The 25,626-nt window shown below is 38.1% G+C and overlaps 1 protein-coding gene across 1 annotated transcript; it reads right to left on the reverse strand.

Annotated features, from left to right (window-relative positions):
* Positions 1-20,310: 20,310 nt before the first annotated feature.
* LOC131019793 (probable LRR receptor-like serine/threonine-protein kinase At1g06840) lies at positions 20,311-25,416 on the reverse strand. Its single transcript, XM_057948369.1, has 20 exons — positions 25,091-25,416; positions 24,924-25,014; positions 24,688-24,835; positions 24,539-24,610; positions 24,385-24,456; positions 24,166-24,309; positions 24,001-24,072; positions 23,843-23,914; positions 23,686-23,760; positions 23,527-23,595; positions 23,237-23,305; positions 23,031-23,102; positions 22,848-22,934; positions 22,700-22,768; positions 22,110-22,627; positions 21,863-22,036; positions 21,448-21,777; positions 21,110-21,360; positions 20,883-21,017; positions 20,311-20,803 (listed from the first exon to the last, which is right to left on the reverse strand). The coding sequence occupies exons 2-20, from the start codon at positions 25,012-25,014 to the stop codon at positions 20,468-20,470; spliced, it is 2,856 nt and encodes a 951-aa protein (XP_057804352.1). The 5' UTR covers positions 25,091-25,416; the 3' UTR covers positions 20,311-20,467.
* Positions 25,417-25,626: the final 210 nt, after the last annotated feature.

A 25,626-nucleotide genomic window follows, 5' to 3' on the forward strand; every position in this document is an offset into this window, starting at 1 on the left:
ATGCATCCTATAATAATCAACAAACTCGTTTAGCATCATGCCTCCTTGCGAAGCCACACCACCTCTCTCCAACTCACCTCTCTTTTCAACCCTCCCCAAATTTTTCACCGACACCTCCTTCGATTTTAGGCAACGTTGACTATTTATTGTATCCAACAATCACTTTTGTAGAAAAAGTGATTGTATTGTTGTTTATTTTTTTTAATTGATGTCCCTCGTGTTTCTCACTCAAGAAATATACATAGAAACATTAAAAAAAATTGAATATTGATATTGTTATTTGGTAGTATTTTGGTATGTGTAGTTTCGCACCAGAATGCTAGTTATTCAATTTCTAGTTTAGACTTGTTCCTAATGTGTGTTGTTTATTAAAGTTAACATGTGTTCATTAAATATAGTGTTTTATTCATCAAAGTTTTAGTACAATAATTTTGCATGATTGATTATTTATATGGAATCTACTACTCGGCAAGAGAAATGACGTGTTTATATGGCTCGAATAATTGAAATTATTCTAGGTTTAGGATCATTGAATAATTGTAATTATTCATTAAATATCATATTCATGAATAATATTATTTTATTCGACATAATGTTTTCCTTATTCATAATTCACATTGTCCTTATTTGCATAAATATGATTTTTGTTTGCTACTTCTTGAGAAATATTCAAATACTATATAATCATGAATAACAAGGAACAAGCAACATCTTCAACAATATTCTTGAATAAATTTTATTCACGAATTGGAAATCGAAGCGTTTACTTAATGAATATGTTTTGTTAATTTAATGAATCTATATATAATATAGAAGAGGAGTTTAACGTAAAAAAATTTCCACCAAAATTTCTCTATCTTTATTTTTCTTTTTGTAGTTTTTGATTCTCTTTTAAAATCATCAACTTTAATTTATAAAAAAAATATTCAATATGGGTGTTAAATTAAAGATAATGACGATATCTTTAATTTGATGTAAAAATTATAAAAAATAAATTTAAAACCAATAAGTTATTATAGTTTAAAGTCACAAAATTATTTTTTTTTCTCTCTCCTCTCTCTTCTCTCCTCTATCATATCCTCTCATTTCTCATTTTTTAAAGGGGTGGTCTTGGATACACCCGGGTGTACCGTACAACCGGGTTATACCTTAACTTAAACTTTGACCTGCACCCTGATTTGAACCTATATTTTGATCTAACCCATATAAATAATACTATTTTGAATACAGGTCAACCCGATTGTACGGTACACCCAGGTGTACCCAAGATTTTGCGTTTTTTAAATGTTACGGTTCTTTCATTCATTTTCCCATATTCTTTCATTTTATTTTTTTTATGTTTTTACTATATATTAGTAAATTGAAGAGTTTAATTTTGTAGTAGCACATTTATTTAAATTTACTGAAATTGTATACATTTTATTTTTGAAAATGAATGATACATATCTCATGTTAAACCCTTTATTTTTCCACTTTCCAATTGATAAAAAATTGTATATGTTGATAGTAATTTTATTTTAAAATTTGAGCATAAACAAAATGACCACATAAATATGATTTAAATATGTATTCGAAAACTATATTAATCTATAGTTATACTATATGTAAATAAATAGTTTTGTACATCTTAGAATACTATATGATCCATAATGATACTTATTATCATTTATACTTGCTTTTGATATTTCATAATTTATATATTTATACACATTATCAATTAAATCAGTTAATTGCTATTTCAAAAATTGAAAATTCAAATGTTTTCATATTGATATTTTTATTGAGATTATATTGTGGATAATTTATTTTTTATTGAGATCATATATGTTTATATTTACTTATATATATATATATATATATACATATGTTTAATATTTATTTATTTAAACTACTATTCAATTTCGATGAAGTCGTGCATCGCACGAGCGGGCACATACTAGTAATTATATTAAATTGGTGAATAACAAGGAACATGTTACAAAAATTGACGAGTGCGTGATGGATATTTTATAAATTTAGTTGAATAAATAAATGATTATGATGAATAAAACACATATTATTTCACGAATTTTAAATATTAATTTGAAGGATACAAAAAAACGAAAATAAAACATCAACATATATATGTAAAAAAGCAGCAAATAATAATAATAATATAGTGTTAACATGTTGGCGGCAAGGGTTATGGCAGGACCGGAGGATGATCGGGAATTTCTACCCGAAGATATTCAAGAGATTGTTACGGTGGCTCGGGAGAATGGGATGTTTGGCGTTTTTCATATGTTTCGCATGGCTAATAAGGCTGCACACGCTTTGGCGCAGTTTGCGCGTAGTGTCGAGAATAGGAAAGTGTGGAAGAAAGATTACCCTCGTTGGTTAAGGGATATTGTAATCAACGATGTTGAGTAATAAAATCGCACGTCTTCCCTCTCAAAAAAAAAAAAAAAAAAAAAAACTGTATCAATGTAAAATGAACTTGTATTAAATAAATAACAGATGAACAAGAAAATTAAAAAATTGAATTGCTACAATCAAAATCAACTTCACAAACTTGGCATGCTGATAACGTAATGCTTGTGATAAAATAAAAATAAAAATATCATTATAATAAAAAAAAATTATAAACGTGGAAGAATAGACACATTATGCCTGTAAAAAAACTTTAAATATAGACGTCAACTGCAGCAAGTAAGGAATATGTACCTATCGAAAAATAGTAGTATAAATTTTTTCTAAATATAATAATGAGGGGATTTTTAAAATGGCCACTTTCATATTGTAAAATTAAAAATTGTCAACTAAGATAAAAATATTAAAAAATGGCCAGTATTACCAAAATATCCTTCACATTAAAAATTAAAAAAATGTCCACTTCATTTTACCCTTTAAATATCACCCCTTTAAAAAATCTCGCAATTCACAACCAGTGTGAATTCACAATTCACAACCAGTCGAATTCACAACTAGAATTTTTGTTTGTGAATTCACAACAGGTCGAATTCACAGCCAAAATTTAATTCACAACCAGAATTTTTTGGTTGTGAATTCACAACCAGTCGAATTCACAACCTAAATTTAATTCACAATAAAAAAAATTTGGTTGTGAATTCAAAACCAGTCGAATTCACAACGAAAATTTAATTCACAACCGTAAAACCTAAACCCTAAACCCTAAACTCACTCTAAACCATAAACCCTAAACCCTGAACCTTAAACAGTCGAATTCACAACAAGAATTTTTTGATTGTGAATTTACAAGCCTAAGCTCACTCTAAACCCTAAACCCTAAACCCTAAATCCACTCTAAACCCTAAAACCTAAACCCTAAATCCACTCTAAACCCTAAAACCTAAACCCTAAACCCTAAACCATAAACTCACTATAAACCCTAAACCCTAAACCCTAAAACCTACACAATCGAATTCACAACAAGAATTTTTTGGTTGTGAATTTACAACCAAAATTTAATTCACAGCCAGAATTTTGGTTGTGAATTCACAACCAGAATTTTTTGGTTGTGATTTCAAGTAGTTGTGAATTTGAGTTTATAAAGTTTGAATTCAGAATTAAAACTAGAATTTATTTTGGTTGTGAATTCATAGATTTAGTTGTGAATTCAAGAATATTAAGTTGTGAATTCATAGATTTAGTTGTGAATTCAAGATTATTAAGTTGTGAATTTATAGAGCTAGTTGTGAATTTAAGAACATTAAGTTGTGAATTCATCGAGTTGGTTGTGAATTCATAGATCTAGTTGTGAATTTAAAAACATTAAGTTATGAATTCATAGATCTGATTGTGAATTCAAGAACATTATGAATTTATAGAGCTAGTTGTGATTTTTTTTCAAGCTCAAAGTAAAATCAGTAATTCATATTACAAAATAAGGTTTAATGAAGAAAAAAAAATCTGGCGTCGTGTTTGAGGAATTCTGCTACACCGACTTCCACCACCCCAAAACCAAACCCAACCCTAGCTGATCCAAAAAAAATCGGAGGTATGCACTTTGCTGCTGAGATCACCATCTCAGCCATTCTATGGCACGACTGTTTGACGAAAGGCTTGAGAGGGAGTCCACTCAGATTTAGATCAATCGAAACTAAAATGCTTTACCAAATTGTCACTCATATCTAAATCAATCGCAGCAACTGTATACCTCGGAAATCGCACGACAAATCCTCAATTTAGAAGGAGTGGTGACCGTCGTAGGGGCTGGGCTAGGGCTCGCGTGACTCGGCGGCTAGGCCAACAGAGAAGGCGCCAGTGATTTAACAACTGGCGATGGCGAGAGTGCGCCGGAAGGCGAAGTCTAGCAGCAGTGCAAACCTCAAAACGGAGAAGAAAGTCCTCGCCGACCTGAAGCAGAGCTGCGGCTGCGATTTCCCCTGCTGCGACTACCGCGTCACCGATCGGAATTTTAGGAGATGCAGAGGACTCGGCGGAGGACGTCGACGAGGTTGTTGGTGGAGGGGCCGAAGTTGGCGGCGGGGGAGCGGAGGTAGGCGAGATGTAGGTGGATCTAGAGGGGATGAATTGGGCGGTGGATTTGTGTGTGTGAGAGAGAGAGGGGATTGAGTGACTTGTGACTTGCCATTTTTAAAATTTTAAAGCAAGGGGTAATTTTGTACTTTTACACAAAAACTGATCATATTTTAATGTTTTTATTTCATAGGCTAGATTTTAATTTTACAATATGAAAATGGATACTTCTATATATTAACTCTATAATAATTGTAAACAAAAAGTGTGTTGGAATTGATAAGTAAAAAACGGCGGATAAATAAGCATACCACAATGATAGGGATGAAACATATCTTTTCCAAACTAAAATGATTATGCGCGGCTTAAATTCATAACAAATCGGTTACAATATGTCCCACTGTATCTGAGACTTTTTTTTTAGGCACGAAAATTAAAAAAAAATGTGTTTAGTTATTTAGGTATAGTAGGTAATAAAGTGAAAAGCGATTAATTTGTTATTCTATTTATTTTATTCTTTCTAATTTTTTGTAGAGTAACTTTAATTAAAATCTGAATAATTTTAATTAAATAATTATAATTAAAATATTATATTTTCGAATATTAATTAAAAAATAAACATGTTTTTTTTTTCTGCCCAACTGATTCATTCGACACCTAATCAACAGAATTTATATTGCAAAAAATGAGATAAAACACAATCAAAACAAAAGCAATTTCATTTCTTCAAATTTGGGCTTGCCGCCAGTTTACATATTTGGTGTTCCCACAAAATTTTAAAAAGACCTCCTATAAATGCATTAACATTTCAGCCACTCTCTCTTATAAATGCATTTACAATTTCAAAAACTACTACACAATGTGTACAAATTTAACAACACAAAAGAGGAATCAAGTGATGCAATTTATCCTTGAAGGCAGCACAAATGCACAAATCACATTAGAGTTACAAACCCTATCTTTTGTAAATCACTAATGCACAAATCACATTTGGGTTACAAGCCCCAATATTTTGTAAATTTCATATCAGATATGAATGAACAAATCTCAGGGTTGTGCAAATCACCTCATCATTGATTTGAAGAGCTCTTGACAGTGTTTTTCAGCAATAGCTTCACATTCTCCCCATGATTCCGTCGATGGGTTCCACGGGAAGTAAACAGGGGCGAAATTAGGAGGAGATACCTCTTCTAGTTCAGATTCAAGTGTTCCGCCATCACCGTCGCCGTCGACGAGCCCACACGCCCCTGGTTCCTCTTCCGTCATCGGAGGGTAACGATTAAATAGCTCTACCCTACCACCGCTCACTTCCATCAATGCAGGGGAAGCTTTACGGAGGCGAGACAACGGCGGGATAGAGGGAGAAGGGAGACGGTATTTCCTCAAATTACCATATCTCCAAGGGTTAGTGAGGCTTGCCCCGCCGCCGGCGAGCCCACACGGATCCTCGACACCATCGACATTTGGGGGAAGGCGATGGTTATTTAGAGGGGTGGGGGGCTGTGAGGGTGATACAGAGGGGGGGCGGTGAGGGTTTATCCACCCATCGTCTCCACCGGGTTTATTGACCATAGATTCGAGGTCGGCGGCGTAGAATCAGAGGGGAGAGAGGTATCAGAGCGACGCTTGAGAGAACTTTAGGGTTAGAGCGCGGAGCTAGGGGTAGGGCAGGGGGTCACTGGGCCCCCCTAGGATTTTCAAAAATAGTAGGGGTATTTTCGTAATTTTATATTTAAAATAAAAAATATATAATTTTATCTACATTATTATCACGTTGAGCTATTTTATACTGTAATTTGTATACAATATTTAGAGTTGAGACGTTTTGAAGAAGTGAACAAATAATTAATTTATACATATATTGAAAGTTATTTTGCCTTACAAAGTTTTATGGGCTTTTGGCAAATAAAATCACAAACTATTTCGAATTTATAATTTTAATGTGATTTTTGAGTGTGGCGATTAAATCACTATTTTTTCAATTTCCAATTAGGTCCCCTATTTTTTTTATCGTCAGAATATTGAATTGCAGCTTACATGGATTAGTAAAGATGGCGTCGTTTTTGTGAGGCCTAAACGACGCTGTTTCGTACAATTTAAATTAAAAAAATTTCAAAATTAGAAAGAGATTGTATCCTGTATTTGCACCATAATTTTCAATATATAGTAATTTTATTGCAAAATACATCGTAACATGAATATGAAATGGAGAAATAATTCACACAAACTTCGAGTTAACAATTTGACGATCGAAAAAAATTGGGAGGACGAAATTGCAAAAATTAAAAAGATGGATGATTTACTTCGCCACACTTCCAAAGTCACGTTTAAAAAAAAAAAAAAAATTGGACCCACCTGAATTGAAAGTTTGGCTCCGCCCCTAGTTAGAGGAGAACATTTGAGAGAGGATATTGTTAAATGCCAGCTGGATTTCATTAAAAGGGGAGGGGGTGGCCGAAAGGCATGTAATTTAATTTTTAAGATTGTAATTAAGCTTCCCAATTTTAAGTTAAATATTACAATATTAAGAAAGGTCTCACTTACAGTGAGACGCCAAAAATAGAAAGAGTCTCAGATACAGTGGGACGGAGGGAGTAATTAAAAGATTACCAATTTAACCTTTTCGATAAAAATTAATAGTTAAAACTGAAATTACATGATCCGTTAGATCCATCTAATTTAATGCTCATGATTAATTCTCCATTCTCTAAACATATAGCCTTCTCAATAGATCTGTTCTTTGGGTTATGATCCTGTGAGAACTCATCTATTTGTGAGAACGAAAAATAATTTTCTTACATATATAGTACTTTTTTTTTTTGAATTACATGAGGTACATATCCGCACGTAAGTGGAATTAAATCTGATCTCTCACAAAAAAGAATTTTTGAGTGCCTTAATTTTATAACTTGTCTAGTTAAATTACGTTTCACTGGCTATATGTGTATATATATATACTTATTAAGGATTAATGCTCCCGTTTTTTAACTGTTGAAAGGAAGCAATGGAGATTAAAACTCTTTTACCGCATGGGCTATATGTGCATATATATATATATACTTATTAAGGATTAATGCTCCTTTTTTTTAACTGTTGAAAGGAAGCAATGGAGATTAAAACTTTTTAACCGCTTGAATGTTCTTGAAGTAATATGATTAATGCTCATTAGGAAGTGTAATAATTAATTTGACATTATTTTGCTATTTAATTTCCCGGGCGGCAAAAGCGACGGATAATAATTTTAAAATAGATGCTTGGGTTGAATGAGTTTCTCTCTCTCTCTCTCTCTCTCTTTTTTTTTTTTAAATTGATTGGGTTAATTTCATAATTCGTAAGTAGTGAGTGAAAGGATTGTTGAAGATAAAAATGGCCACTTGCAATTGAAGAATATAATGTATCTATCGTGCATCCCATTGAGCTTTGGCAGGAATATATTTTATGAATTATGAATTGGAAAAAGAAGACAATAATTTATTGAAAAAAAAATGTTAGAGGCATGACATAAATTATAATTAGAAAAGGGATATTTGCCGTAAAATACACGAACTTTCAATAAATTCTGAATTTTCCCCCAACCTTTAAAATTAAAAAAAAAATACATCACATCTCAATTTTTTCTGATTTTTCCCAGAGCGACTCTTTCCGGTGAAATTAATGCTGAGGTGGCATACTAATGCCAACATGGAAAATAAACTAAATAAAATTTACTCCCTCCGTCCACCAATTAAAAGCTTATATGAAGAAACACGGGTTTTAAGAAAAAAAGTGTATTTTTATTAGTTGAGTGGAGAAGGGTCCCACTTTTTAAGAAAAAATGTATTTTTATTAGTTGAGTGGAGAAAGGGTCCCACTTTTTTGTAAAGAATCTTTGACTTTTTTTATTAAATAATGAATAAAAACTTACCAAAAATAGGTAGGCCTTGTTTTTGTGGACGGAACAAAAAGGCAAGTAGGCCTTGAATTGGTGGACGGATGGAGTATTTTTTATTAGTTGAGGTGGCACATTAACTTAAATTAGTTGATCCCTCACGAATTTCTCTCAAAAAAAAAAAAAAAAAAAGAAAGCCTCACAATTAACTACAAATTCTGGTCTGAAACTTAAGCTCCTTAATCAAACAACTCTACTATCTTATTTTACATCATATAATCAAGCTCAATTAAAAGTCTTCAATCACAAAAGTATCGAGCTGCTCAAACAAAAATACTCAAACATACTTCACAATAAGTAACATCACTACAATCAAACCAAATGCAAAATTCATCATTTTGATCCTCAACTCCATCATTTTGAGGCTCATCTCCATTTATTTAGTCAATGTCTTTTCTACAGCATATGTACGAGCTTCGTCGAATTCCTCTAGTGAATCTGAATCTCCAACTCTATCGTAATTCACATCATCCATCAAGCTTCGATTGTGCAGTTGCTCCAAGGCTTTATCTCTTTCAGATTTCATTGTCAAAAAACAAGTTTTGTAGTGCGTCGTCAATTCTGGGTCAATCCACTCCCAAAAGCCACAATCTTCCCACTACATGAAATCGAAAATCAGGAATCAAAATATAGGAAGAACAAAAAAAATATATATAGAATCAAAATATACCACTATGCATCGACAATAAGCATATCTTCGCTTTGGGTTCTTACTGGTATGTGAAGTTTGGATGACCACAGGTATCTCATGCTTGTAAATTTGTAGCGGAATTTCGGGCGCCATTTGAGAATTTGAGGGTGAGCGTGATGAGTTGTTTCCCATAGACATGGCTTCTAGATTTCTTCACCTAAATTGCTGAGGATGAGAAGATTCATTGTTCGAATTGTTGATTTTCATTGCTTGGTTTGCTGTTGGATGAGCAGATTTGTCAATGTTTTGAAGAGCCCCAATTTTTCTTTGAGCAGATTTGCTGCCGGATAGAGGAAGAGAATGCAGATTTCAAGATCCCTAATTTTTGTTTTAAAACTCTCACAAAACGGCGTCGTCTCATACAATTGAGAACGACGTCGTTTTAGATCGCCGACGATTGTGCCACGTTGGAAATTCAGGCGGCCATCTCAGCTTCGATTTTGGGTATTTTAGATGCGTGGGAAAAATCAGAAAAAATTGAAAGGTGGTGTATTATTTTTCAAATTTTAAAGGTTGGGGGAAAAACCAGAATTTATTGAAAGTTCGTGTATTTTATGGCAAATATCCCTTAGAAAAATACATCGAGATGGATGTTTATTCAATTTCTATCTTTACTTCCTTTATCTGCAATAATAATAATAATAATAATAATAATAATAATAATAATAATAATAATAATAATAATAATAATAATAATAATAATAATAATAATAATAATAAGGAATAATTGCATAGAATATCACCAACTTTGAAGAAAATCCGTATTCCCCATCATCTTTAAAAAATCCACAAAATATCAAATACTTTCAAGGTTGTCCAATCTCCCCACATTCTTCTTCATGAAAATTACAAAGCTACCCAACATTTAGACAAATTACAAAAAAGACCCCACCTTAAACTAAGCATCAACAAGGAACCCCAACATGCTACCATTTAAGGCAAAATCACCCATAATTATAATGAAATTTTAAAAAATGGTCCAACATGCTTCCGTAACACTTCAAAATAAATCTAAACATAAATCAACATTATACCTTTCGTCGACTGGTCTTCTTCAGGAGTCAGTTCTCGTCGCATTTTACGGACCGTCTGCCCTCCAGGCTTCGTCCAACCACGCACTCGCAAGAGATGGTTGCAACCTTCCTCCTTCACTAAGTGCCAACGTCAAATATTTTTGTTGAAAAATGAAAGATAATTTTTACTAACCCGGAAAGTTGGAACAAGACAAATCTTTAAAAGAAGAATTATAAAATATTTAATTTATTTCATATTATCTCCCTAAGGGAGGAGACAAACTTGTTTAGCTACTCATTGGTAGCTAATACTTGTATACATAAAAGGAAGCTAAAACTAAAATTGAAAAACTTTGAAAACAAAATTTAAAATTACAAAGATAAATTCTAGAGAGAGAGTGTGTTGTGTGAGAAGTGTTGAGAATTTTTGATGATCTCTTCTCTCCAGAGCTCGGGTTTATATAGAGGTTTGATTCCCTCTATAATTGCTTGGTAGTTGGCCTTGGATTCCTTCGTTGTGGCCAGCTAACTTGGATGGTGATGGCCACCTTCTTTTGTCGGCCATGATTGCCGACACTAGTTAGTGCCTTCACATGGAGTTGAACCTTCCTTTATCTTTTTGTGGTAATGGTTGGTGAGGTCCAGCTGCTTTATCTTCCACCCAGCCTTGTCTTTTGCTTTCGGTGAGTGGTCCTTTTCCTGGTCCCATACTTCATTATTTCTTTGATAATGCTGTGAGGGGCCAGCCTACAACTTTTCCACCATTCTTTGTCTTCTTTTGATGAGTGGATTTCCTTTAGAATTACCCACTTTTGCTAGTGGATAGTTGGTCCGCAAAATCTTCCACCCACTTTTGTCGTTTCTTTTTGAGTGAGTGGCCTTCTTGTCCTGAGTTACATGACTCCCTTTTCTTTGTCGGACATCTTACTTTTTTGGTGCCCGCGGTGCTCGTCCACGTGGAGTTCTGTGCTCCTCGTATTCGTCGGACCGGAATTTTTTTTTGTTAGGCTTTGGAAAGAAGCCTTTTCCAAACTCTGGTTCCTTCTGCGTGGGACACTCCGCGCAGATGTGATCTGTCCAATGGTCTAAATGAGCCATGTTGCAGAACTTGTGCCGGGTTTCTTTACTTCCCGCACCTTGTTGTGCCAGAGAGTCTACCTTTTTTCTTCGAAGGCTTTCTCCGCGAAGCTCGTGGTTTTTCCTGTCATAGTATTTAACAGGAATGATCCAAGTCCTGCGTTATGAGAGAACTTGAATTGGTACTTCACTTTGTCCATCTCTGTGAGACAGACTCATAGTCCCCATGCACGTCTTATGGAGATTTGATCCTCCGTAAAAGTAGTGACGATGGAGATCTGGTGATCTGGTGCCTTAATTTTGTTTAAGGCCTCCGTGTCGGGTCTCCGAAGCTTAATAAAATGAAAAGCCTCATGATTCCCTTTGCCTGCTGATTCTGGAGCTGCACTGAGAAAGTATAACTCCAGGACGTCTCCTCTGTTTAGAAACGGATTGTTTGGCCAAACATCATAGACTGTTTCTTGGATCCACCTTGGTAGACCCTTGAGTTCGCTGAATGCTGGTGATATAGTATAAACTGAGGCTAACGCCCCAAATTCATACCACTCCTTGACCTCCTGAGGATTGGCTCCGGTGGTCATACAAATACGAGGATATTTTCCTCCCACGTCAACCCGGCTGTAGTTCGGATTGATTCCTTTTCTCGTATTGATTTTCTCCCATCTGGACTGGTACATCTGCCAAACAGGAGATATTTCAATAATGTTAATATCAATCTTAGATTTGTCCGTCAATGGCCTAAGACTGATCTCTCCCTCTTTTACCCCAGAGGTGGAGGGTTGACATATTGGTTCGGGCTGTGAAGCCTTAGCAATATCTTTTTCTTGAGGATCCGGTTTTAACACCTTAGCCTCAGAACTTGTGCTAGGGGTATTTGAATCCCCTACTACAGGTAATCCGGCCTGTACGGTAATGCCTGCTTCGATCATGGGAGCCATGATCCCGCGCAGGAGTGGCTTGTGGGTTGCCTCATTAAGATCCAACATCTTCTTGAGACATTCTCGTATACGGTTGGACACTCTGGATTCATCATCCGTTTGTATCCTTCCTGCTTGTTTGGCATGGAGTAAGCACTCTTGTCATTCTTGTTGTAGCATCTCCAGGTTGTCCAGGAGCTGCCTCTGGTTATCCATGATGGTGTCAACCTCAGTTGGCTCCATCCCTTGTTAAGAAATCTGCAAGAATATTTTCATTAGATTTCAAAATGACAATATCAAAATTATAATATTGGCATTCAGCTTGCCATCTAAGTAATCTAGCTTTTTCAGGTTTAGATTCTATTTTCTTGGTTAAGAAAGCCTTAACATTAGTGTTATCGACTTTCAAAACGAATTTCTTCGCAAGTAAGAATAGCGGCCATTTTTTGAACGCCTTTCTGACTGCATAAAATTCTTTCTCGTTGATGTGCCATCGCACAGCTTCACTGTCGGAAAAGAGACCGCTACAGTATCTGCACGGTTCTTCTCCATAAGGAGTGATCTTTGTGAGCACAGCTGCCCACCATGAATCACTCGCGTCAGTGTAGAGGATCAGGTCATCCTCGTCTTGTGGTATTGAGAGTTTTGGGAGATTCCTGCAAATCTCTTTCAACCTCTTCATACCCTTCCGATGCTCCTCCTTCCATATGAATGGAACATCTTTCTTCAGTAGTGGACTGAAGACTTTTCTGTGTTCTGCAAGGTTTTTGATAAACATCCCTGCAAAATTGACAACTCCGAGAAAGCTTTGGAGTTGCTTCTTTTCTTTGAGATCTTCTGGAAATCCCTGGACTTTTTCCACAATATGTTCTTGTGGAATTATTCCAGATTTATCGATCTCAATTCCCAGAAACTCCATCTTCTGGGTGGCTATGACTGCCTTCTTTTCAGACAACACTAGTCCTTCTTGTTGACAAACATCCGCAAAGATCTCCAGATGCCTGACATGTTCATGAATGTTCTTTGATGCAATAAGAATGTCATCAATATAAACAAACATGAATGAAGAATAATCCTTGAAGAGATTATCCATCTTCCTTTGGAATATCTGAGGCGCGTTGGCTAACCCCATTGGCATGACATTCCAGACATAATGTCCTTGTGGAGTTGAGAAGGCTGTGAACTTCTTACTCCCTTCCTCCATGCGAATCTGGTAAAATCCTGATTTGCAGTCGAACTTTGAGAATACCTTTGCACTTTTGATGCAGTTGATAAGGTGTTCTCTGCTTGGGATGAAATATCCGTCAAACTCAAGAATGTCATTAATCTCTTTATAATTAATGACCAATCTTGGTTTTCCTCGCTTGATCTCCCCATGATTTCTCACCAAAAATCCAGGACTGCTGTAAGGCGAATTCCCTGGTTCGATCAGCTTCAAATCAAGGTGTTCCTTGATTATATTCCTCATATCCTGTTGATCTTGGGTGTTCATCAGGATAAGTCTGAATCTTACAAACTCATGCTCCTTCCCAGTTTTAACTTTCAAGGTAGCTTTGAGTTGATTCTTGTCCCACCATGCCAAAGGATCCTCGTGGTAGCACTTCTGGATTCTCCTTTTGACGTCGGCTATGGACATTTGTTCTTCTTCCTTGATATCTTTGTGTGATATTAGGGAAACTTTGAGGATTTGAGTTTCTTCCTCGGAGAGATCTGGGAATCCCTCAGTTCTGCATTTGAGCAAAACATCTCTGAACCTCCGTTGATCCTTCATTTGTGGTCTCCGGAGTCTGCCATCATCACCACGCTTGCTGCGGAATTTAATTGGCATTGAACGATTAAAAGCTCCGTTGAGCCTTTGTACAATGATCTTGTGGTCACAATTGGTTGTGAACACCAGCCTCCTGGCTTCATTGTCCTGTGTGTACCGCTTGAAGGTTTGCAGAAAATTATTCCCAAATAATATATCTGCTCCCGTATCATGGAAATATATCGGTGGAGTCTTCCTTGTACCAAGGTGTCTGTCCTGCGCCTCTGATCAATATTTCCGTCTGTTTTACTCCCTTTGATAGGAGTAAAATCTTTTTGGAGAAATCCCTTCCCGCAATTCGAGGCAGTTCTTCTTCAACTTATGCTGGAAAAACTCCTCGTTTTGCTGTACAGATTCCTGCTCCTGAATCCACATAAGCAGCAAAATATTCTGCTTTGAATTTCTCATACAACATCCCTATAGAGATGTATATCGAGAATGGACTTGTCATTGGATCATCAATCTTTTGTTTCCGATCGTGATCTCCATTCCACTTGCTTTCCATGACCATGGCTTATAGTTGTCAAGGAAATCGCGTCCTAAGATCAGGACATCAGCTTCCTGTTCGGCTTGGCCTTCGACTTGGATTTCAAAGCTTCCGACCACCAGTGTTCCGATATATCGGTTACTTTCTGGATTCGCCAAATAATACAACGTATTGCAAGGAAATTGATTTTTCCTTTCAGTTGTATCAAATCTTGTGGAAACCCTTCTCCATCATTCGGGACATTTGAGCTTGACTCTCATGTCTGGAATTGGTGTTTCCTGAATCACCCTTCTTTCATAGGAATGGGAGAAACTTCTTGTTATAGGCCCTGAAGTTAGCCTATCTCCCTGGAATGATAGCCTTGGTGCTCCCAATCTAAGACTTTGATTGTAATTTAGCACCTGCTTGTCTCCTACTTCGATATCAATTTCCCTGATCTGGGGAATTTCTACTCAGTTCGGGTTGACTGCCTTGGCTACTTCTTTGAAAATTTCTGGTACCTCAATGAATTCCTTTCCCAGAAATAATTCTGTGTGATGGGAATTTGATAGGGCATACGATATGGCCTATTTCCTCCTGTCATAAGATCCTTCCTCTTGTAGTCCTGATAAAGTGTCAGGGCTCGGCTGAAGGATGAATCTTGTAGATTATAAGCGATTTGTGGGTAAAGCTCGGTTATAATCTTCTTGGCATAGAGATTGCCTGAGAAAGCTCCAAGAACTAAATCTTTGGCATCTCTAATCCTCTTGTCGCAGAGTGCAACATCAATCGGTTGATCTGTCCCGGGTGAGAGGGCAGATTTGATTACCAACTGAATTGCTCCGATATGGATCCATTTCATCGTACTAGCGACTTCTGGCTTCATTCTTTTGAGATCCTGCCGGATGTCTTCGGCTGGTACAAGTTAGATCTCCACCTAATTACTTGTTATCTCAATTGGAAGCGCCAATTCTCGACTGGTAACGCCGAAATATACATGATGCCTCATTTTGAATGGACTCAAGCTATGTAAGACTTGATTCATTCTTCCGCTAGAAAACCCTTGGTATGTTTGTACCTCCTCGGTTTCCTTCTTGAGTTTTTTCACGAGCTTCTTCACCACTTCTTCTTGTGGAATCAGAAAATGGTTGGTAAACCCTTTCTGATCCTCCGTCTGAGTGTGGAAAACCTCGTTCTCTTCTTTAGTCTGACTCGTCTCCGGTTGATCCATCGATGAATTCCGAATCCTCAGAGCTAAAGATTTCTTCCTGCTCGTATATACTCTCGTCAGAGGATATATCTTCGAACTGATACAGGGTATCAATTCCTGATGGTAGAGAGCGTCTTCGATATCCGGTGTGGATTCGAATCTCCTTATCCCTCTTTTCTCGTTGTCTGGGCAATTGGTAGAAATATGCCCCTTTGCACCGCACGTCCAGCAGTTGCAATCTTTGAAACTTTCATTTGTCTTGGCTTGGGTACGCCTGAAAGTTTTTCTTGCCGGGATCCTCTTTTGAGATAAAAACCGGCTCCTTGATGGTCCGCTCCGTTGGCCTGGTTTGTAGGAGCGTGCCTTCTGTCTGGTCCACATAGTTCTTGGCTTCCAAGAACTCCTCTTTGATCTTCTTTCATAGGGTTGGTACCTATGTTTCTTTCTGCTTCTCCGTTGATACAACAACTCAGCTCCAATCTCTGTTGGAAGATCAATGTTGTCGCACATCAATGGAGATCTTTTGTTGAGTCTTCTCAGTTTCTTGAGATTTCTCTGGTCTGCTGCCTTCTGACACCATTCGGACAACTTCCTATGGACATATGACATCCTTCTTGATGCACTATCAAGAGGATAATCTCCTGGTGACACGTACTCGTTGATGAGCATCTCCCTCCATGGACTCGGAAATTTTGTGAAAAAGAGGTCCTTGGCGGTTTGATCATCAACTACCCCCATATGAACATATAGGGTGTACATGCGCAGAAATTCATCGAGAGCTTTTGGCTCTAGCACTACCAATCGTAGATTGTAAAGTGCCTGTCGATATTTTTTGCGTTTCTCCTCTGCTGATCCTTCGAAAAAACCCATTCCAAGAAAATGGATTTTAATCTGATGGGTGGCCTCCTCAAGGATTTCAGAAACTGATGTTTTGGTAAACAGCTCATTTTTCTCCTTGGTTGCCGCTTTATCCCAGAATTGTTTTGCCATGCCGGCAAAATTTGCCTCGAAGATTTTGATAAATTCTTCTTTGTCATATTCTATCGTGGCAATCACGATCTTCATGGCCGAAGCCCATTCGTCGATGAGTCCTTCCCAATCTTTGAAACTGGCTTCATCGAGGTTGAGAATCAATCCGTATGGATGGATTGGTTCAAGTGTAGCCTTTCCTACAGGAGTATCCGCATCTGAGGCCTGCGTCGTCTGGTTTATTGATATTGGCTCGAATTTTCTTGAGCCCCATCCCTCTTTGACGACTCTGCTTGCTGATGCTCAGCTTTGGGCACCTCTCCTCCTTGGTTCATCTTTAGATCAACCATATTGAGGTTAGCAAAAGATTCTGCTAACTCTTGTAGATCTTCTAATCCGATTCGATCAAGGTTATTCATGTTGTTTTCCTTTCACGAGTCGGATTATATCCTCCGGCTGCAACTCCTTGGGTGTTGCATTGAGTGGTAGTGGATATGTCGGGTCTTTAGACCATTTATTCCGAATTCTTTCGGAACATGGTTTTCGCCGTTCGATGTCCTCCACCTTCTTCTTGATATCACACAAGAGGTTTAGAATTTCCTCCTGCTTGAGTGATATTTTGCTCATTTCCATCGGTAGTTCATACAGCTTGACGCCATAATACTCCACCGTTCTTTGGATCTCCCGCAAGTTGACGTTGTCGGAAGAATTTGGCTCGATCTTTTGGTAGCTAGGATAAGCTACCCCTGCTTTGTCCTTCTGTTCCATCAAATGTGATATTGATGGAGGTTGGCTCTGGCTCGTCTGTTTGCCGATTTGGCCTCGGCATTCTCTAGTAGGGCATCAAGATGCTCCTGGATGTTTGTAATGATCTCACGAACAGTCTCCTCGTCCTCGATAATGTTGAGCATAAGTGCTCTCCAATACCATTGTAATTCACCCATTAGGTGACTAGTCTCTCTTTCCAAGATTTGGAAAGATATCCTGTATACAAGACATCTCGGACACTCGTCCGGATCCATACAAAATTTTATGGAGTCTCCTCCCACATAGGTTAATTATAAAATAAATTAAATATAATATAATTCCTCAATTAAAACCCGTTCTGATACTATTTTAGGTGAGCGTGGGTATGCATATGTTATAATTGGGTAATTTGAAAAGAAGTTCCAAAAGTGGGGTTGTTGTACAATTTATTTTGAGATGGAGTCAATTTCAAATATTCAGAAAAACCAGGGGTAAAATTTTAAATAGTCGGGAATAAAATTATGGGCAATTTGAACACATATCAAAGTATTTGATATAATTTGGATTTTTAGAAGTTCATGGGAAAAATGGATTTTGAGCATAGTTGGTGATATTATACGCAATTATCCCTAATAATAATAATAATAATAATAATAATAATAATAATAATAATAATAATAATAATAATAATAATAATAATAATAATAATAATAATAATATGTGATAAATTAACTTTTCAATTATCTCACAATTTATACAAAATTTTATCACACACTACGTTAGTGGTTGTATCATGTGTTTGACCATCTGCATATAACAAAATAAAAATTAATAATTAATTCCCATTAATAAATAAACAACAAGCAAATTCAAAAAATGATGAAAAGTTCCATGTAGCCATTTCGGTTAATGCTCTCCTCAAACCCTTAAGTTAATACTCCCTCCGTCCCAATAAATGTGACCACCTTTCCATTTTGGTTTGTCCCACTAAAAGTGGTCACTTTCTCAAAATGGAAATGTTTACTTTAATTAACTCTAATTAATTAATTTAATTAAAGTTTCCTAAATCTAAACAGTCTTTAAACAAACACACAAAAACACACACACACACACATCATACAGAGACACACAACTGCCGCACCATGTCCCTCTCCTCTGCACTCTCCGGTCGACGGCGCACCGCCGCCGCGCCGCGACCGCCGTCTCCTTCTCCTTTCGCATCTGGTTTGGGTTTCTGGTTTTGGAGAAGTAGTCGCAGGCGACGCCGTTGGGGGTGGAGGAGCAGAGGTTGTTGTGAATCTTGATTTGGGGATGCTGTTGTTGTTCGGCGGTGTTAGGCTGCTATTGTTCGGCCGGAGTCGGCATCGCACCGGCGGCGCTGTCTTCTGAAATTGAAGGAAAATGGGGGGCTGGATTTGGGGATCTAGGGTTTGGAGGTGGTTCCGCCGCTCATATGCGGGCGGCGGTTACTGAGGGGCAGATAGGAAATGAGAGGGGAAGAAGGAGCGAGGGCAGTGGCTGTGGCCCTGCTGCGGTCGCCGGAGCTTGAGAGGCGGCGGCTCTGTTGTCGTTCCGACTAGAGCAGGGGAGAGGAGATGGAAGGTTAGAGAGGGAGGCTACGATCGTCGGAGATGAGAGAGGGACGCGGTGGCCGGCGGTGTTTTGGAGTGGTGTAGCAGGTTTTAGAGAAAAAGGAAGAAGAAGCTAGTAGAAGAAGACAAATGGGTTGAAGCAAGTTTTAATCAATTCATTAATTCGAACATGTTTGGTGGGTGCATTTGCCCAGATTCTGTGAGCACCATTTTTTCTTTGCTCTAGCTGGCCAACATTCAACAAAAGGAAGAAGATAGATACATCAATGTGAAATTAGAAACAGGAAGAGGGAGGGAAACAGTACAGAGCAGGGAGTATTTTCTGGAGCGGGAGTATTTTAATTAATTCATTAATTTTGGTGGAACACATTTAATTAAAATTTAACTATCATTTTCTTAATCTCCGTGCCGAAAAGAAAGTGTCCACATTTATTAGGACGGAGGGAGTAAGAAATAAAAAAATAGTTTTTTTTTCCCTCTAACTGCGGCCCAGGTCTTTTTTTCCTAGGGACTAGAGTTGCACCAAAGAGTCCAAAACATTCTCTTGAGTGAACTAGGTCTTTGCGGTCCAGGTCGGAGGAATCGGATCGGACCGAGTTAGTAAACTGGGTCGGACTGGCGGTTCGAGCAGCCGGTCCAACTAAATCAGACCGACACGGAGGTTGACCGGTCCGAACTGAACCGGCCGCTCTGAATTTATCGAACCAGACCGGGTTTTCTCGATGAACCGGCCGATTTTCTGAAAATAACCTAAAATCAAGAAATTTAAAAAAGTTGTCGGGCTTTTTTCATGAAACACTTCCCCCCAAAACATCGGCTTCTTCAACCGTAGCAGCGTCCACCACTGCTAGCTTCGCTCTCCAAATTGGCGGAAAACAGTTTTAGATGTAAGGATTCAGGGATTCCACCTCCTCAACTCTGTTGATTGATCGGGATTAGTCAAAAGAAATTGTTTGCAAAATGTCATCTAGGTTGACGAAAAAGGTGCTTAATGAACAATCAGCGGCACTTCAGCAGCTCGATCGACAGCGATGACGATTCTGATTCGCCTGAATCTTCTTTCCCTACTCGAAATCTGTTTAGCCTTCCTGAAGATGACGATGATGATATTGGAACCAACAACCACGACGGCCAGGACCAGGTCTACTCTCTCTCCACACTAACAGATGATGTTTATCACAAGTTTCTGTTTTCGCCTCTTATTCGTTCGCCACAAACAAACTGAATTACGAGAAATGCTACGAGCCTCTTACTCTTGAGAAATGCTACATCTCAAACTAGCATTATAAGAAAGTTCCTCAAATAAAGAAAAACAAAAGAATCATGCCTGCCTTACTTTCCAGGACCAAATTTCAGTTAGACAGCGCAAAATTTCACTATCACTAATTGTGTTCAACTTAATTTTGGATACGAATTTAGGGTTGGATTGTAACTGTTATTGATGTGATTAAGAGAAAAATGGTGGCATCAGCATTTCAGTTTCCGCAAGCTTGGATATATATTACTATAATTTAAGCATCATCTTCCTGTCTATGTACATTATTGTGGTTTATGTACAAGTGCAGCGATGGTCAGCGAGGATTGATGGTCGGGATGACACCACTAACGAGGTCAGTTCCTGTTCCGGGCAGGAGATCCATGGTGCCGTAACTAGTTGTTCTGTCGCCATAGAGGGACGAAGTCGGAGGAGAGGCTGCTGAGGCTGTGGTGGAGATATTTGGGGTGAGCATGGATGTTATATTCTCTAGCTCTCTCACTACCTCCAGCATGGTAGGTCTATCCTTGGTCTCATCCATGGAGCATCTCAGGGCTAAGGTCATGAATTTCTTGATAATGTCTTCAGGGTATGGCCCCATTGTCCTGTCTATGATGGAGAACATCATCCCAGATTGACATGCTGTGTTCACCTAATTCATCATCACCATACACAACATATTAACAATTTAGCATAACATATCTCTCTCAGTTCAACTCATATATACCCACCTCTCTCACTATGTTCCTCCCATGAGCTATAGGCTGCATCCCTGTTACCAGCTCCAGGAATACAATGCCAAGGCTATACACGTCGCTCTTCTCTGTCAACTTGTGCGTCAAAAAGTATTCTGGGTCCACGTACCCCTACATACACGCGTGTCACCTCAATGAAGTGTTCTCACGATAACCAACTCCTATATATATAATCTTGGAAAGACAGAGAGAGATAGAGGTACCGGTGTGCCTTTGACATTGGTGGAGATGTGGGCAGCGGTGTCTCCTTTGGCGTCTGAGACAGGCGCAAGCCTTGAGATGCCGAAATCAGACACTTTGGCAGTCCATTTGGAGTCGAGTAATATGTTGTTGGCCTTGATGTCGCGGTGGATGATGGGCGGATCAGCTTCCGTATGCAGGTAAAGAATGCCTCTTGAAGCCCCCAGTGCTATGTGCAGTCTTGTTTCCAGATTCAGAGGTGCAGTGTATTTTGCTGTTGCAATGCATGATGCATCCCATAATAATCAACAACTACTTATACAGAAAGATGAGAAAGAAACACATTGATTAATTTACCAACCAGTTAGGAGGTCATGCAGGGAGCCATTAGGCATAAACTCATAAACCAGCATCTGTTCATCCTTCTCATCACAGTACCCCACCAGTGACACCAGGTTACGATGGTGCAGACGCGACAGCATTTCAATCTCTGTGTAGAACTCCTTGTCACCCTGCAACGAGCCTTGCTGTGCACGTTTTATAGCTACCACTGCGCCCTCTGCTGTGGTGCCTTTATACACTTTCCCATATCCTCCTTGGCCTATCTGATTTCTGAAGTTGTTTGTTGCCATCTCCAAATCCTCAAAATCAAACGCCTTCACACCATCCATCTTCATTGGGACTTTTGGGACTTGAGAGGCATGAGATGAGATATGCATGGTTAGCTAAACTTAACTATCAGAAATTAAAAATGGAAGATATATCAATCAACTCACATGATTTATCCTTGACAGGTTTGGTGTGAGACGACTGCTGTCGCTGTCTCTGAAGGACAAGAAGGAGGCTCGCAAGTATCACACCGGCACAAGAGAGGGATCCAAGCACGATTCCGGCCAATGCACCTTTGCTCAGACCACCACCACCACCATTGTTTATGGTGGGCAGATCAACTGTATTCATTTCCAAATATATTAAACCTCAAAATCAATCTAGCTAGTTATATTCAAGGCAAGGCATACATACAGTTGGCATAAGGTCCCTTGGCAGTGAAGTTGAGGAGGTCATAAGGCCCAAATACATCACTCCCGGGTATAGTGAAGTGAGCAAACACAGTTGCAATTGCTTGAACCTCACTAGGTTCAAACACACGAGATTTGTTATAGTCCGGAAAGAAGAGCAGAAACATTCTCAGCCTCGGACCACTTTCCCATGAGATGGACTCAACATGAAGCTGGTATTCAGACAAATTAATGCCTGTCATTATGAAATGTTTAAAGTCATCCAGATATGGCGGGAAGTTAAATATGCTGGGACTTCTAAGCCGTACTCCCACGCCAAAAGGTGCCGAGCAAATGCACTTATCTGGCAGAGCTGGGATGTATTCGAAGTTTCCCTGAGTAGCACAAATCTGTGATGCACAGCTGGGCGCTGCAGGCTTCTCCAAGCTCTCATCAGGTATGTCTGCACCTACATTACTACCTCCACAGAATGGTGCTATGTCTTGTTGGTTTGCACTTGTACACACGGGGTTTCCACTAAGCCTGCATACAGATGCAACTGTCACAAAATCTTTCAAGACTCGGTTAAGGTACATTGACAAAAATAAGACTAACTTTAGTGTAACGTTTGGAGGGACAACAAGGGTGCCGGAGATATCAGAAAGCAAGTTGCGTTCAAGATTTCTGCAGGGGACGACAGTGAGTGAGTTTGAAGGTAATGAAATGTAGTGAAAGTTAATCAGATGGCATTTTCCTGTCTTACACATTAAGTTTTGATTTTGAAGTGAAGGTTACATTCTCCCAAATATCCGATGGTACAGATCCACTCAACAAGTTGTTATTGAGAGACCTATAATGATAATCAAGAATATAAGAATTTGTAAATTGTGAGATCTTTTTCACAAGAAAAAGATGTTGACACTTGAGTGGAAACTAGATTCTTTACAATATCTGAAGTCGAGGGAGGCCAGAAAAGTTGGATGGAATGGAACCGTTGAGCTCATTGTGTGATAGAATACTGCAGATTGAAATGCATGAGTTATACACTGTGAGTGATAGAACATTCTATATAAGTTTATCAACATCCTCAGACAGAGAAAAGAAGAATCTACTAAATGAGAAACAAGAATGAGCAATTATGAAATTACTTACATGGTTGTAATGTTTTGAGATAGTCTATTTGTCATTATCTTTCCAGTGAGCTGATTTTCGCTTAGATCCCTGTGAGATGAGCATTCAATTCAATATCCAGAAGTGGACTAGAAACTCAATTATACCACTGCAAAAACATGATATGAGCAAATCATGCAAAACTAGATTTTGAGTGGATATTTTGACTGTGATGCTGTTCATTTATTGTTATTGTTATGGATCCATGCAGGAAAGAAAAACTGATAAATCAGAGAGAATTTCAAGTAAAAAGTGGGAAAGTATGAACGTACAAGTAAAGAAGGCGTCTGAGACTACTAAAATCAGGTATTGTTCCTTGCAGGCTGCAGTTTCTAAGACTCCTGCCTCAAATGAAATGAATTAGTTGTCAGTGGTGAAACCCTCTGCAATCTGAAAGCTTAGCAAATACATTCAAGTTGAGGGTGACGTACAGCTTGACGAGCTTGGTAATATTTTTATAAGAATCCGGAATCTCAGTCCCAGCAAAGTTGTTGTTGTCTAGTTGACTGCAAATTCAAGGAGATATATGTAAGTAAGAAAGCAGTGGTTGGCAAAGTAGTTGATACGGTAAGGCAGAAGAAGACAGACAGAATTGTCAAGTTAGGCATGAGCGCGAGCTCAGGTGGAAGATACCCCGAGAGGCGGTTGTTATCAAGAAGGCTGTCAACATGAAAATTTGAGGTATAAGTGAGACATTACAAGTATATATGATTGATGGTTGTGTAAGGGAGCGAGTGAGTGCTTACACGTGTTTAAGTAAGGGAAGAGTACCAATCTCCGGTGGGATCTGACCACTGAATTGATTGTTGTTCATGTGGCTGCATCAACGAGAGCGTTAGTAAAGAGAGAGAGAGAGAGAGAGAATAGATGCAGCAAACCAAGTCATGGAGTTGTGAAAATGAAGAAGTTACAAATGTTGAACACTGGTTAAGTTTGCAAAGGTTTTGGGGATTGGCCCTGATATCATGTTGAGATCCAACTGAAATTTGTTCAAGTTGGGAAGAAATCCCAGCTCATCTGGTAGAGGCCCTGATATTTGATTTCCACTCAAAAGCCTGCAATGGTAAACAATTATTCAATTAATTATCAGAAAAGAAGGATTATTAGTCATAATCATATATATGGCCTACAAGTGAACAAGTGCAGTGATTTTGCCAATCTCCTTTGGTATGCTTCCAGTGATGTTGTTCCACAAGAAGTCCCTTGCAAATAAAGCAGCCCAATTCAATCCATCATCAAATAAAACATACGAGATCAAGATGCATCAATCTTCTTACAACTTACAATATCTTCATGTGAGTTAGTAGCCCAAGCTCTGGCGCTAATGTTCCAGTCAGATTCCTTCGCAGTAAGCGCCTGCACGTATACGTCGGGACTGAGTTTATTTTGGGACACGAGGTATATTATATTATATTGAAAAGGAAAGCTCATACAGTTCTTCAACATGATAATAGCCATCAGTTTCGTTTTCGATGCATATCACCCCTGTCCATTTTGAGGCACAAGGATCAAACTTCCTAGTCCAGTTCAGATTCTTGTAAGGATCTTTCAATTTGTTTCGGACAGCTAGTAAAGCAGAGACTGCATAGCAACATGTGATTTGAGTTTAATATATGCATATGTATGTATATATTCAAGCAAAGAAGAGAAAACATATGTAAGAGCAAACCTTCTTGTGCATCAGTAACATATCCCTGCACATTTGGAGCAGACCAACATAAACAAAGCACAGCACACAATCCAACCAATCCCACTCCCATCTGCAGCAAACAACATTAGTGTTTCTCTTTCTCAGAGGAACAAAACAAAGAGGTAAGGTTTGACACACAAAACTACCTCTTTTTATTCCACTGCCAATAAAATTATGACCTTGCTAGTAAGCCTAGTACTACTACTTTTATAGTAATATCATTTTAGGACATATACATCATTCATATATTTAACTCATGTAAGAATTGGGAGTGGAGAAGCAGTCAGAAAATTCATTCACTAAGCATTTGGTAAGTGGGTTCTTTCAACACCTCTAGCTGCCACTATAATTTTTATTTTTTTGGTTGATAGGTAAGCACATTCCGAGTTTGCATTATGTAATTACATTTTACATCTCCAATATTAGCTTAATATTCACTTATTCATGTGGCGTGAGCGTTTCATTTATTTTGCCATTAGGAAGTAGTATAATAATTAATTTTGCATTGATTTAGCCATTTCATTTCCCTAGTGGCAAAAGCGACGGATAATAATTAACAAATAGATGCTTGGGTTGAATGAGTTTCTCTTTTTTCTTTCTTGAGTTGAATTGGTTCATTTCATAATTTGTGAGTAGTGAGTGAAAGGAGTTGTTGAAGATAAAAATGGCCACTTGCGATTGA

The sequence above is a fragment of the Salvia miltiorrhiza genome, chromosome 4 (assembly GCF_028751815.1).
Source record: "Salvia miltiorrhiza cultivar Shanhuang (shh) chromosome 4, IMPLAD_Smil_shh, whole genome shotgun sequence".
Lineage (NCBI taxonomy): Eukaryota > Viridiplantae > Streptophyta > Magnoliopsida > Lamiales > Lamiaceae > Salvia > Salvia miltiorrhiza.

What these genes read in the sequence shown, in the direction of transcription:
- LOC131019793 (XM_057948369.1), bottom strand. Translation starts at nt 25,014, where the DNA reads ATGGGAGTGGGATTGGTTGGATTGTGTGCTGTGCTTTGTTTATGTTGG. An exon ending in CTAACTCACATGAAGATATT is followed by an intron (nt 24,457 to 24,538) that starts GTAAGTTGTAAG and finishes TTTATTTGCAAG; the next exon opens with GGACTTCTTGTGGAACAACA. An exon ending in ATGCCTAACTTGACAATTCT is followed by an intron (nt 23,761 to 23,842) that starts GTCTGTCTTCTT and finishes TTGAATTTGCAG; the next exon opens with TCAACTAGACAACAACAACT.